The sequence below is a fragment of the Molothrus ater genome, chromosome 6 (genome assembly GCF_012460135.2).
Source record: "Molothrus ater isolate BHLD 08-10-18 breed brown headed cowbird chromosome 6, BPBGC_Mater_1.1, whole genome shotgun sequence".
In the NCBI taxonomy this organism is placed as follows: Eukaryota; Metazoa; Chordata; class Aves; order Passeriformes; family Icteridae; genus Molothrus; species Molothrus ater.
The window spans coordinates 44,808,701-44,821,435 of record NC_050483.2 but is presented as its reverse complement, the minus strand read 5'-3'; the positions used below and the strand labels follow the sequence as shown (position 1 = coordinate 44,821,435).

The 12,735-nt window shown below is 38.7% G+C and overlaps 1 protein-coding gene across 1 annotated transcript in view; it reads left to right on the top strand.

The window, feature by feature from the left end:
• The window catches only part of GALC (galactosylceramidase), a 31,585-nt gene extending 26,061 nt beyond the window's left edge, over positions 1-5,524 (top strand). The window contains 2 exon segments of the mRNA XM_036384580.2: positions 1,054-1,130; positions 2,894-5,524. Coding sequence (XP_036240473.1) covers positions 1,054-1,130; positions 2,894-3,037 — 221 coding nt within the window. The 3' untranslated portion in view covers positions 3,038-5,524.
• The last annotated feature ends 7,211 nt before the right edge of the window (positions 5,525-12,735 follow it).

Genomic DNA, 12,735 nt, shown 5'->3' with positions numbered 1-12,735 from the left:
CTGTAGAGCACTTGACAGGCACTGGCCTATTTAGTTGTTTAAATGCATTTCCTATCACTTCAGGAATATGAATTAAAATTTTCAGTAGTTTCTGATGAGTCAAATGTAGCTTCTAGATCTAGAGTATATCTGATAAGATATATTTTTTGTGTGTGTGTCTGTGTTCCTTTCCACTTCTACCATAGACAGGTAGAATAACAAAGGTTTTACACAGCTTATCCTAACATATCAGTGCTCCCTAGTGAAACTTTGCAATGTAGAATTCCATAAAAACTTAAGTCTCAGCTGTATGGAAATACATAATTGTGCTTAGGATTGACTCAATTTTTTTATTTGTAATAAGACCTAACAACATTACCTGATTAGTTTCTCAGGCTGTCAGAAGTAATTTTTCCTAGATGAAATGAGTGGATTTTGATCAACCACCCCATTATTTCAAGCTGAGACTTGTTACGCGAGATGATAATTTCTTCTGTACAGCTATTTTCAGTCATCTTTACATTTTTCTAGAAGGGAGTTTGAATGTTAAATTATGTTGCAGTAAAAACTGTCTACTGAATAAATGAAGACTTGTAGCACTTTATTTTTTTCAGGTCTTCGTCATGCCTCCAGGTGTCATTCACACCCCATTTTTGCTTAGCTTAAATTTTGGGTAGAGCTAAGCAACTTGATAGTGTGGCAACAGAAACCCTGTGATTTAAAATAGTTACAAGCAATAAATAAACAAGAAAATCTATAGAATAAGCAGACTGATAGCTACTGTCACACTTCAATGAGCTGTACCCTCCATAGAGTGAATCCTCATCTTATGCCAAATTGCCAGAGCATTGAGGATTTCAGTGAGAAAGCAGTTCTGGCAAAACAGGAAAATGTACTGATAGTGCAGAGTCTGCGTTCGCATATTAAGCCTTCCATGCTGCAACTGAAATTGGTAAAATGTCAATCCTGAACACTTCTGAAAAATAGATATTATTATCCTTTTGCTGGCTTGGTATTTATCAGTTTCAGCAGAGAGCTGAAGTAACACTTTGCTAACTTAAGCATGTTTTTCAGCTGGAAAAGAAATATTAATGAAAGGACTTGCTGGTGTTCGGGATAATGCATGGCACACACTCACTCTCAACATTCAGGTAAGGACACAGGAAAAAAGCTAGAAAAGTAGTTATGAAACTTCCAGTCCTAAATAGTTTAGACAAAGCTGTGCTGTACTATTGATGGTGTACTTGTATTGGTTTACCCTATCAAAACCAGAAACAGTATCTGTTACATTGAATCAATATTAAAATGCCATACCAAATTCTGCTGCCTGTACTGTAAAACAGATCTTGAGAATCTGTAGAAGGTATGGAAAATAACTGGAAAGCTGAATTGAAAGCTGGAGGTAGAAGGGTCAGAGAGGCAAGTCTCTTATTTAATCTGATGGAAAGATGATGGCCTGGCTTCCTGTTCTTAGGACGGTCAGTAAAATACTAAGGTAGCCTGTGTTACAAATCTGTCTCCCACCAGTTCCCTTTGCAGACTAAGGCCTTGTATGTGGAGCTAATAAAGGACTGGAAAACTCAGATAAGCTGAGTTCCTTCTCTACTGTGTTGGAAGAGCACAGGCATTGTGTTACTTATAAATGGGCTGCAGTTAATGAGAAGCCTGTCTGCATTTTTTTCTTTCCCTCCCACTTCACCTTTTTTAACCATAGTGACTTGGGGAGGAAAGCAGCCCCAAACTGTACTTTAAATATCCCTGTGTGCTTTGATGGGTGTGTCATTGGTGTAAGTACCTAAAAGGCTTTAAGTTCTCTTCTGAGTGCCTAATCCCTTTGTCTAATGGAACCTTTGCGACTCCAGCTGTCTTGAAATATGGGGAATCTTGGCTGGGGATTTTTACTACTTAAGGTAACTTAAAATTATGCACCAAGCCCCTCATGCTAGAATGCCACTGAGTATTAGAAGCTCGTTTTTGTCTCTTCTACTTTCACATTTGGAGACAAAGGGACACTTTCCTCTAAGGCATTCACTGAAATAGATGTAGTTTAGTTTTAGCTTTGGTAAACCTACATTTACGACAGTGGTTGCCATCTGTAAAATGGGCCAAGACATTTGGTTACTGAAGATGAACATTTAATCACTTAAAACAGTGTGGGTAATTTTAAAATGACAATGCTTCAAACTTCCATCTACATTATTAAATATTTTGTACCTCTTATGGCTTGATGCAGCATACTGTGTCTTTGTACAGAGCCATCTTTAAATAATTCTCCTACCGACTCCTTGAAAGACATTCTTTGCTTTTACCTGTCTCTATAATTGTCTTTGAGATTAAGAAATACAAGTAAACTGAAGTACTTTTTTCTAAATACTGTTACTACTTTTAAGTGGAACACACAAAAGATAAATTGTAATTTTTCTTGAAACTGTTTTAATTTTGTGCCTTGAAGTGGCTTGAGTGATACTTGAAAGCTCTGCTGTCTCCTCTTTATTTCAGCTTAATTACTAAATTACATCTTTCTTTACTTTTGACTTCTGCCTCATTCTGCAGTAGCAGTGCCAAGTGTATCATAGCACCTTAAGAAAGTTGGGCCGTTTTGAAAGAGTCTGATACAAGGAAGAGGAAAACCAGTTTACACTTCAGGTTCTACACTGAGTTAGCAAAGCTGTGAGTAGGAGAAGAGGAGCCTTTAATGTATTCACTGTAAAGGCATTAGATCTATTCCACAGAGCTGATAGACACCAGAGGATTCTATACAATATTTAGATGCATCTCTGCATGAAAAATGTGTGAAATGTAGTTGAAAGGTGACTTGACATCCTTCTGCTTTGTCTTATCTCCCATGTGAGCAGGCTCAGTGTCTACACAGACCCTGGATTTTACAAAGCTAACATTTTCCTTTTTTTGACAGGGCAACTCGGCCTCAGGACTGTTAAATGGTTATCCTCTCTGGGAGAATGTCACCATTTCCAAACCGGGGAACGGCTGGGCTGCCCTCGGAACTCGCTCCTTTGAGTTTGCACAGTTTGACAACTTTCACGTTGAAGCTTGCTGAGGTGGCTTTGGCATTTGGAGAACCTGGTTCTCATGTTACTTTGAATAAGAGCCAAGTCAAACTGGAGAGCTGAGGGCGAAACTGTGATTGATCTCTTGGCTAAGAGTCTGGATTCAGTCCGTGGTAATTGTTAAAGGTTTACTTGAGTAGATATCAACATGATTGTAACTTTATCCCCTATTACTGTGGGATTTTTGCCCTTCAGTTTTTGGGGGCAAATTTTAGTTCAAGGTAAGGATGAAAACAAATTCTTGGATTTAAATATCTTTTAATAACAACATCTTAACTTACCAGCTCACTTCTAAGATAACTTTAGAAATTAACAGAAGACAGATTCATCCTAAGCTGCATTTTTTAACACTTCCTCTATTACGTCCATTGCTTTCACTGTGAAAGAAAGAATTAAATGCCAGTAAGCCTTATGAGCCAGTGGGCCCCATACTTTTGTAGGTCCATCATTCTCAAATTTCATTTGGATAAAGTACCTAGATTTCCTATAGCAAAAAAAATATGTTTTGTCTGTTTTTTTGCTACTGTCTGTGACTAGACATTGCAGTTCTCCAAATGCATTTGATTACATCTTTCAACTTTCATTGCCAGCCCTAAAATAGATCCTATTTTCAGTGGAATGGAAATGTGCCTTATGACTGATCAGGGAGTGCAGCATGTGGCTTACTTCTAATCTACCTCCTCTTTCCACTGAAAGGGTTGAAATGGATGAAAAGATACCATAACTTAGTTTGTTAATGATAATATTGTGGGGTTTTTTGCATAGTACAAAGAGTAAAAACATTGCATCATGGGTATTTCCATGTCAGGTCACATGTGGAAACTGGCCTTTTGTTCCTAGAAACTTGGGCAAACATCTCTCTTTTGATAGATTTAGAGCTTTGAATAGAAAATAATTAAAGCCTAACAATGATATTTAGTTTATTATATTACTGTGGCACAGAGGAGATATGGATGCTATGAACTTCCTGGTATAAAAGAAATTTTAAAAAAAGTGGTCTTTGCCTTTAAGGGTTTGCAAACTGATTAAAAGGTAAATAACAATTGGTGGACACAGAGGGAATTGTTTAGTGTGCCAAGCAGTGGTAATGACACAAGGGTGTCTGCTGTTTTTAAACTTTTCCTAGGTATCGTGGAGTGAAATTGAGAGGATAATTCAGTTCTTTGGGAATGGAGGGATTCTATTTAGCTGTTGCTTCATTTTATTTTTTCCCCCAAGTTACTGTGTTGTAAAAAAAGCAATTAATTGAGAACATGAGGTACTGAATGGGTTTTTCCTCACCGCATTTGCAGTTCAATTGGCTCCAGAATTTTTCTTGTTTGTTGTTGGCCAGTTTGAAGGAAGATGATATCCATTGTCTTAATGAAATGTACTTCCTGTGTCCATCTACTTTTCGCATTCACATCCTGTTTAATTGACAAGCAAATTGTTCCACATACTTGATAAGGCTCTAATAGCTGTATGAGGCCATTTGTAGCAGGCAACATCTGGAGAAAAATATTTTCAGTGTACTTTGATTTATAGAGATTATTCTTCTGATCCCCTTTATTTTGAAGGCTGATTCCAATAATTGTTAACTTCAGTCATTGAAGTTGTCATCTAATATAAAGTTAATATTATACAGATCATTCCTGGAAAATTTTTATAAAGTTGATCTTCCATTTTCATTTTTGGAGAAGGGTTCTTAAAATTCTGTGTCTAGTAAGTAAAAATGTTGTGTCTTTTAGCTGTTATATTGATACTACTTATTCATACTTGGAAATTTCATATATGCCAGTAACCTTGAAAAATGGTTTAAACCACTAAACTTTAAAACTTTAGTAGAAGACTTCCAAATGTTAACTAACTGTTTACTTAAGTGGCTGAAAAATGAAAGGCAATTTTCCATGTAATTTTCAAGTATGGATGCAGATCTGTTCATTGCTTGCTTGGTTTCCTAAGGAATGTCACTGGTCACTCCACATGTGAAAGAATCTGATTTTAGGTCCTCATATTCAGGTAATATGAGTATAATAATCTCAGAATAAATTATTTTAGCTGTGATGGATTTCTGTAGTTGGATGCTTCTTGGAGACTTCCTGGTAGCTTCTGTGGCTGCAAGCAGAGAGATCAGCAATGATGCAGTTATTCCAAAGGAGCTGTCCGTTTTTTTAACTTTCTAATGCACTAGTTTAATACACTGTACTGTTATATTGTGTACTAAACACTATGTATTTTATCACTGGAAATGTTGATTTTTTTTTTTCCCCTAATCTTAATTTACAATGTTGGAGGATTAAAGTGTTATGAACAGAGTAAGTGATTTAATGGTGACATACTGTTATTCATCTTTATATGTCTGTGATTCTTCACCCTTCAGTAGACTGTAATATGTTTGGCAATAACAAGCTGACGGGTTTTTCACTGAGGGGTGGATTTATGTTGTTGATTATAAATGCTAATCATTCCAAATGGACAAATAAAACACTTAAAAACGCTTTATTTGTGCAGAGTGCTTCTGTACAATGGGTCTTGTTTTTCTCCAGCAAGAAAGCTGACAATTTTTTCATTGTGATTTCTGATAAATATGCTTGACATTAACTTAATTGGATTGGAAGACTATAGCCAACTAGTCCTTATTAAAAATATCTCAAAATCCATACACATTAGGACTTGTGCTATTGATAAAATGATTTTCTTATAGCATTCAATATACATTTTGCTTCTTTCTGGTTTTTTGATTTGGATTTTTTTTTAATTTAGTGAAGGGAATTAAATTGTATTTGAGGACCAGTGATGCAAAACTGCTGAGTACTAAGGTCATGTGAGATTTAGCTGAAAGTCAGTTTCTAGGTTTGGAAGCAGACAGTGTTGTAAGGATGTACTTCTGTGGTTTAAAGGCTTCTTTATTTTGAATATCCTTTTGAGTCTGTCTTCAAACACATTATTTTCTTTAAGCTAAAATTAAACTTTAGGGTTTGATTTTACACGGAAGGGAGAAATTCCATAGAGTTAGTTATGTTTCCCAGTCCATTGTGCCAGTAGTTATGGCTTACTCTGGAATTATTGCCTTCCAGTTACTAGCTATGTGCTACCACCTACACAAACACTGCATCAAAATCAATTCTGTCCCTTCTCTGCCACCCCACCTTTGAGGTTAGACTTGAGCAGTTCTGGGATTTTCAAACTCATGCAAAACACTATGACTCCTTTGCTTTAAAATTACAGGAGACTCTTTAGGCTCCTTTTGCAGCTGCCTCCTTGTATCTCTGTATCAAAACTAAATTTCTACTTCCAGATTTGATTTGGAGTGGTAGTGGTTTGCTTTTGCCTTACAGAATCAGTTTTACTGCATTGTAGCAGCAGGTTGTTTTCACTTTATAAATTTTCATTGGTTTACTTGAATTTTCCATCCAGAGTCCATTTTCTGGAGGGGAGTGGGTATTAGGAAATTAACAATCATAATTATAGCCATCCTATTTCAGCAATATGGCCAAAGAGGGACACTGCTTGGAGACTTTATTATCCTCTCTTTGATGTTTTGATCTTTTTGTTTGTTGGGTTGTTTTTTGTGGGGGCTTTTGTTTGTTTGGGTTTTTTGTTTGTGCTTTGGTTTTGTTTATTTTTATCTGTTTTTAAACCCTTTGTCAGTACTACATTCATACAAGTCTAGCACATGCTGGGAGTGGCAGACAGGCAGGTTGTAAAAACCCTCTAGTTTTGAAAGCTTCCTAGGCTGGTAGTGGAATCATCAGGTAGCTTTTTTAGAATTCTGAGAGTAGTGTACATTGAAAAGTCAGCATGAGCAAATTCCTCTTGCTGTGCTCCTTCCATTTATGCCCAAGTGTTGCTGAAACAATAAGGGTTGTGTTTCTAGAACTTGTGTTCTAAAAAAAGCCCAAAAGGCCACTAGTAATTGAGGAGAGGAAAATGTGTGCTGCAGCAGTGTTGCCAAGCTTTTGCTGTGTGCCAAGATACTTCTCTGCGGTTTTCATAGTGGCTAAGACAAACAACTGTGAAACTCTGGTTTTCCCCTCAAGGAATTATGTTTGGATAAGGTTAGAAACAGACACACAACCCAACACCAGTTTTGTCAGGGGCTCCTGGTAACTTTGCAATGAGTGCATTAAACCTGGCTCTTACTTTTGTGTACCCCAGGCTAAGCCTACACGTCTCAGGAAAGCAGAGATGAAAGTATCCTAAAAGTATTTGTTGGAGTGTTGACTTTTAAATTTTTTGAAAATGCCTTTTCTCTTGGTATCAAGTGTACCTGACTGAGTTTGACTTCATTTAGTGCAGGAAAACAGTAATCTTTGGTTTTACTATGCTCACAGAGGCATTTCAAAGATATTACTGTCATAGGGGGTGTCTCAGTACAGAATAAACTTCAGGGTATGTAAGAGGAAACTAAACCTAGTGTGTAATATTATTCTAATGTTATGCAGCTATGGCCTGGGAATCCTTCATGGACTAAAATGGAGGAGGTAACAGCAAAATGACTATTAAGAAAAACAAAACAGCATCACCAACGAAAATCCCCCCAACTGCACACATGTTCCCAAATAGTGCAGGGAAAAGCAAAGAACAATCTGGATTTAACTTGGCTTCCTTTGTTCAGTTACTGCTGGAAAACACAGCCATCTTCCTTACAGTTTCCCATGGACAATGATTCAGTTAAAATGCCTATAGAGAACACAAGACTTCATTGTTGCTAAAAAGCAAATGTTATTTAGCTAATTATAGGCACTGCTGTGTCCCAAAACGGTAGAATCAGAAAAGGTTAGAAAACATGAGAACAGGTTATGCAGCTGAAAGGCATGTCTGTGAGGTGTGACTCAATCCCTCTCCTGCTTGCAGAAGATTCCTTCCCTGTGAGCATAGTAGCAGAGCTTTATGGAAAATAGAAGACAAATATTTCTCTGTTACTCCCACCCCCCTTCCAAGTTTTTGGGAAGCTTTTTGTACATTGGCCAATCTGAGATCACTCAGGAGTGACTCTGTAGCCTCTTAGCTTGATTATATAGTGTTAACAGAGTCATTTGAAAGAGCAGCTGGCAATGGCTAGCAGCAAATCCTGTTAAGGATGTCCATATTCCCTTCTGATGTGATTGCTCTTGTAGTGGGAGCAGTAAATGGTAGTGTTCACTGGCCAGAGATCAGGCAGGTTTTGTGCTGAACGGAGGTGCACACAAATGGCTCAGCGCAGAGATCTGTAAAGCTTCACTGGGACCCACGTCGTCTCTGGCATGAGCTGCCTATTTCCTAAGTCTAGGATTGCTGTTTAATGGTTCAGCTTAATTTTTTTTTCTTGCAGCCCAGCTGATACTTTGTCCTAAATCAATTGTTTTGCCAGCATTATACAGAACATACTCATTGCAGCAGGGCAAGCCTGTACCTGAAGGAGGAGGCTGAGAATACCCTGTTGATCATTCAGCCCATCTCCTTGCTAGACAGACTGTACATTTTTAGGACCTGCCTTAGTAGAGTGCTGAGACAAAAGGGTGACAGAGCTTCCACTTCTCTTTTGTAGGTGGCTATTATATGGATTTTGAGACAAACAGCATCATTGCTTTTGTTTATGATCTGTGTAAGGGATGCAGGGAGATCATTCAACTTTTCTTCCCGATTCATGATAAAAGCAAGGTTGTTACTGAAGAATGTATCTTGTGTTTATTGAGCTTTAGTATTTACTTGCAGGATGGTTTGAGCCCTTCATGAAACACCTGTGATTCTACCTTGAGAGACGAAATACTTTGATTAGATGAATGCTTTCATACAGATACATCAACTGTGAACACCCACTTCCCAAGCCAATGGGAGTTTCTCTTACGGTGTTGCGACTCATTTCAAATACCATAGTATGATATAAATATTTTTTCCTAAATGTTAGTTCTAGTAAATCTCCACAACAAAAATTCCAGCCTCCCCATGTGTAAATACATTCAGTACATATCTTGGTTTTATTTTCCTTTCCTGATTGTACTTTTAAAATGGTGAATACTTAGGGATATCTGTCACCCTTCTCAAACAAATATTTAGCCACATGAAAATGCAACAATCTTCATATTTTGAACAGTTGAATCTTTTTACCTCTGTATTGCAGCTAATTATATTTTTCTTATGCTGAATCTGAATATTGTCACATCACTTGATTTTTATAATAAATAAAATTAATTTCAACTGGCTCTGCGAGGAGGTAACAGAAGGGCCATGTAGACATCTAAAATTTCTTGTGCTGTTTTAGCCCCCAGGGCGCAAGTCACCTTACCTGTATTTTTTATTTCTCCCATGCATTCTTCAATGCCATATAGGGTGGCTATCTGGGTAACATCCTCAGTGATTGAAGGTGGGTGTTTTTCTTGTGTGTGACATGGTGACTTGGGAATGATAAATGCCAATCTTCTGTACCTTCTCTGTGGAACTCAACTGCCTGGAAGTCAGGCAGGTTTTTGATCACTTTTATTATACAATCAGGCACTGGAATATAATAGTCTGGAGGATTTTCTTTCCTTTCCTTTGAACCATGTTTCTTTGTTGTTTTTCATTTATTTTTTTATTTTTTATTTTTTTCTTCAAGAAGCCTGATGCTGAGAGGGTACTTGGTTGCTTTTATTACATTAAAACTTGATTACAGTAATTCTGTGTTCAGCAACCTCCCTGATGAGCCTACACTGCACCCTCAGATGCCTTTGAAGACTTCCGCCTGTGTTAGTATCAGTACTAAGACATTTCAGAGGGCAGTTTCTCTGAAAAAGTAGCCAGTTCCTTCTACAGTAACATGCTAATTCTAAGTGCGATGGTGTTTTCTGCCCTTTGATCTTTCAGCCCTGCATTTTGTAACTGAAATGTCTTTTTCTCCCCATTTCTACCACTTCAAAAGATGGTGGACCACATCCCGCTTTAATCTGCAAGGACCTCAACACCATGCAAATATTACCAGTGTCCTGTACTGCAAATGAGAGAAATATGTGTTGTATGCTCTGGAGAGTCTCTGTTTAGGTTTCTCTCTTGAGACAGTGCTCTGAAATCAGAATATAATGAATTTCCTATGAACCTATACTGAGTTTTCAAAATGTACTCTTCTGATTTTAAGTGATTATGGAGCATTGTGTATAGTGCTCCTGGTATTTGGGTTTTTAAATAAATTTAAATTTACTACATTTATCAGTGCTTTAAATGAGCACAGTGAATGGTGAATGGAGGTTTGGAGTACATCCTAGCATTGTTCCTGGGATCATTTCACATGCCTCAGTTTCCTCGTGAGGAAGCACACAGGAATACCATGGCACTGAGCACTCTTGCTTAGTAGACCTAAGTAGAAACAGAGCTGTAGCTTTAACTTCCTTCCTACAAAGACTTAATGCATTAGTGGGGACAACATTGATTAACAGCTCAGTGTCACTTCCTGTTGAAATTGTGAGGAAATGACTGCCCTGAGAACAATCTGCTGAGAGTGTGCCTCTGCTCTGTGTTAGAGGTGGTAGGGGACTGGAAGGGATGATTTATTTTCATTTCAATCTGCCACTGAACATGCTACCTTTTTTGTTCTTTGTGTCTGCATAGAACGGGATAATGTTCTACCTCTAAAGATAATCACACTGTGAGTGGGGGTCTCTTCACAAAGTTTTGGAAAGGACTCCATTGATCCTGTGTACATTGAAATCCTGTGGGTTCACAGTCCAACAGTCTCACAGTAGAGAAAAAACAGGCAAGAGTGGTGGAATCAGTGAGTTAAACATAACACCACTAACAGCTGCCCATTCCCTGTAAGGAGATCTGGAAAAGGTAAGGGATCATGCTGTGCTTCAGAGTTGCCTTCCTAGTGGGGCCACTAGAATAGAGATGAGTAGGATAGGTTGGAAATGGCTTTGTTTGATAGAGAAACACACAGTGTAATGATGTAAAGCTTACGTAGTGTCTTCTCAGAGTTGGACCAGTCCCTGTGTATTTAACATGACTTAAAAAGGCAGGAGGAGTGTTATTGCATCTGTAAAAACCTGAGTTCATAATATGCTCTCATGTCCAGGCTCTCTCCTTTTCTGCTGAAAAAATTGATGTAAGTTGTACCCAGCAATAGAGCAGAATGGTATGAGAGAAAAACAAGGCCAAGTCCACTTTTCCATCTGCAGTCACCTTTCCTCAGTGTTTTCCTGAAGCTAATGAGCACTGCTCACATTATTGTGTGACTATAGCTACTTCTTCTCCTCTGGAGACCCACGTCCCTGTGAAAAGTCTCTCAGTCCTAACCAAAACCAGATAAACAACAATGCTATTCCAGTTCACTGAGTGTGACTGACATGGTATTTGAAATCACCACTCAGCCCAGACAGTCAGGAGGGGTAGCTCATACTTCAGGCTGCAAAAATCCCTACCTCATTACAGCAAGTCTGATCTGTTCTCGGAAAAAAAAAATCTATAGTGGTATCACAAAGATTGGTTTCCGAATGAAAAATTGAGGTTTGACATGAACCTTAGGACTTTTTATCTTTTGTGACAAGTTCGTAAAGCAAAAGAGGCCCTTGCAGTCTGTGCTGGGGGCACTAGATGGCAGTGGAAGCATGGCTAAGGAAACAGCTGCCTTGCGGGCTTTGGGGCCAGCCTCTCTGAGCCATGAAATACAAGGATTGAAGGAAGCTTTGCTTGAGAAGAAAGATAAGGTTGAGACTACCGGCGGCCTTCTGTGCACAAAACTCAAGGCTTCCCTTACAAGGAATAATAATTCCTCATTTAATAATTTTGCATCTCCTTAAAGCAGATTAACCTATAAAACCCCAAATGCTTTGTAAAGCGTCTATTACCTACAGTGGTTTGTCTGGATCTAAACCATTAAATGAAGAAAAAGCCAATTTCTAATTGCTGCCAGTGGCACAGCTTTTGTGTGAGTCTTGGTAATTTTAAACTCTTGTTCAAGCTAAGAAAGGATCTGCAGTGATTATTTTTAGAGTACAATGAGTTTGCTCTTCACTGCTACAGCCTATATCCTAAAGGCTTCTGCAATGCCCCAGCCCCACTGTCAGAAGGTCTCCCTGTGAGCTGTGTGCAGCTGTGTGAGCTCTGGGGCTGTCTGGGAGAGCTGTGCTCGTCTGCAGGTGGGATCACAGGATGAAACCCCCGACTCGAGTGGAGGAGAATGCTGTGCAGGAGATTTTTACTGTGTACAGCTGCAAGATGGTTATTTCCCAGCAATCTGAGCTTTTCTGAGGTGTGGGGCTCGTTTTTCTGCTGAAGTTTTAAAATATGAAATTGATAGCTTGGGCAGCTGCAAGGGATGGAGACACTGTGAGAAAGAAGCAGGAGATTTGTTCTGAGAGGGATTGTCATCCAGCTCAGACTTGAGCAAGGCAGTCCTTTGCTCAAAGGGCTCTGGAGACAAGAAAAGGCAGCAGCCCTGTAAACATGTGAAGGGGGGACACAAAGATCACGTCTGGAATTGGAACTGGCTGACTTTGGGATGATTGAGAAACTTCTGAAAAGAAAGAGGTCAACAGTGTGAAAGCAGAAAGGGAGGATGGGTTTGTCCATTAGCAAGTGTCTCAGAACATCATAATCTGAAATATGGGAGAGGTAAATGAGCAGTGATTACCGGGAAAGCAATTCACTCCCTCATGCCAGGTTTTCAAAAGCTTTATGTGCTGTAGGTTAAGAGCCAGCTATTTGCTACTTGCTTTCACTCTGAATTAAGCCCCAGGCTTTCTGAGGTGATGTCCTT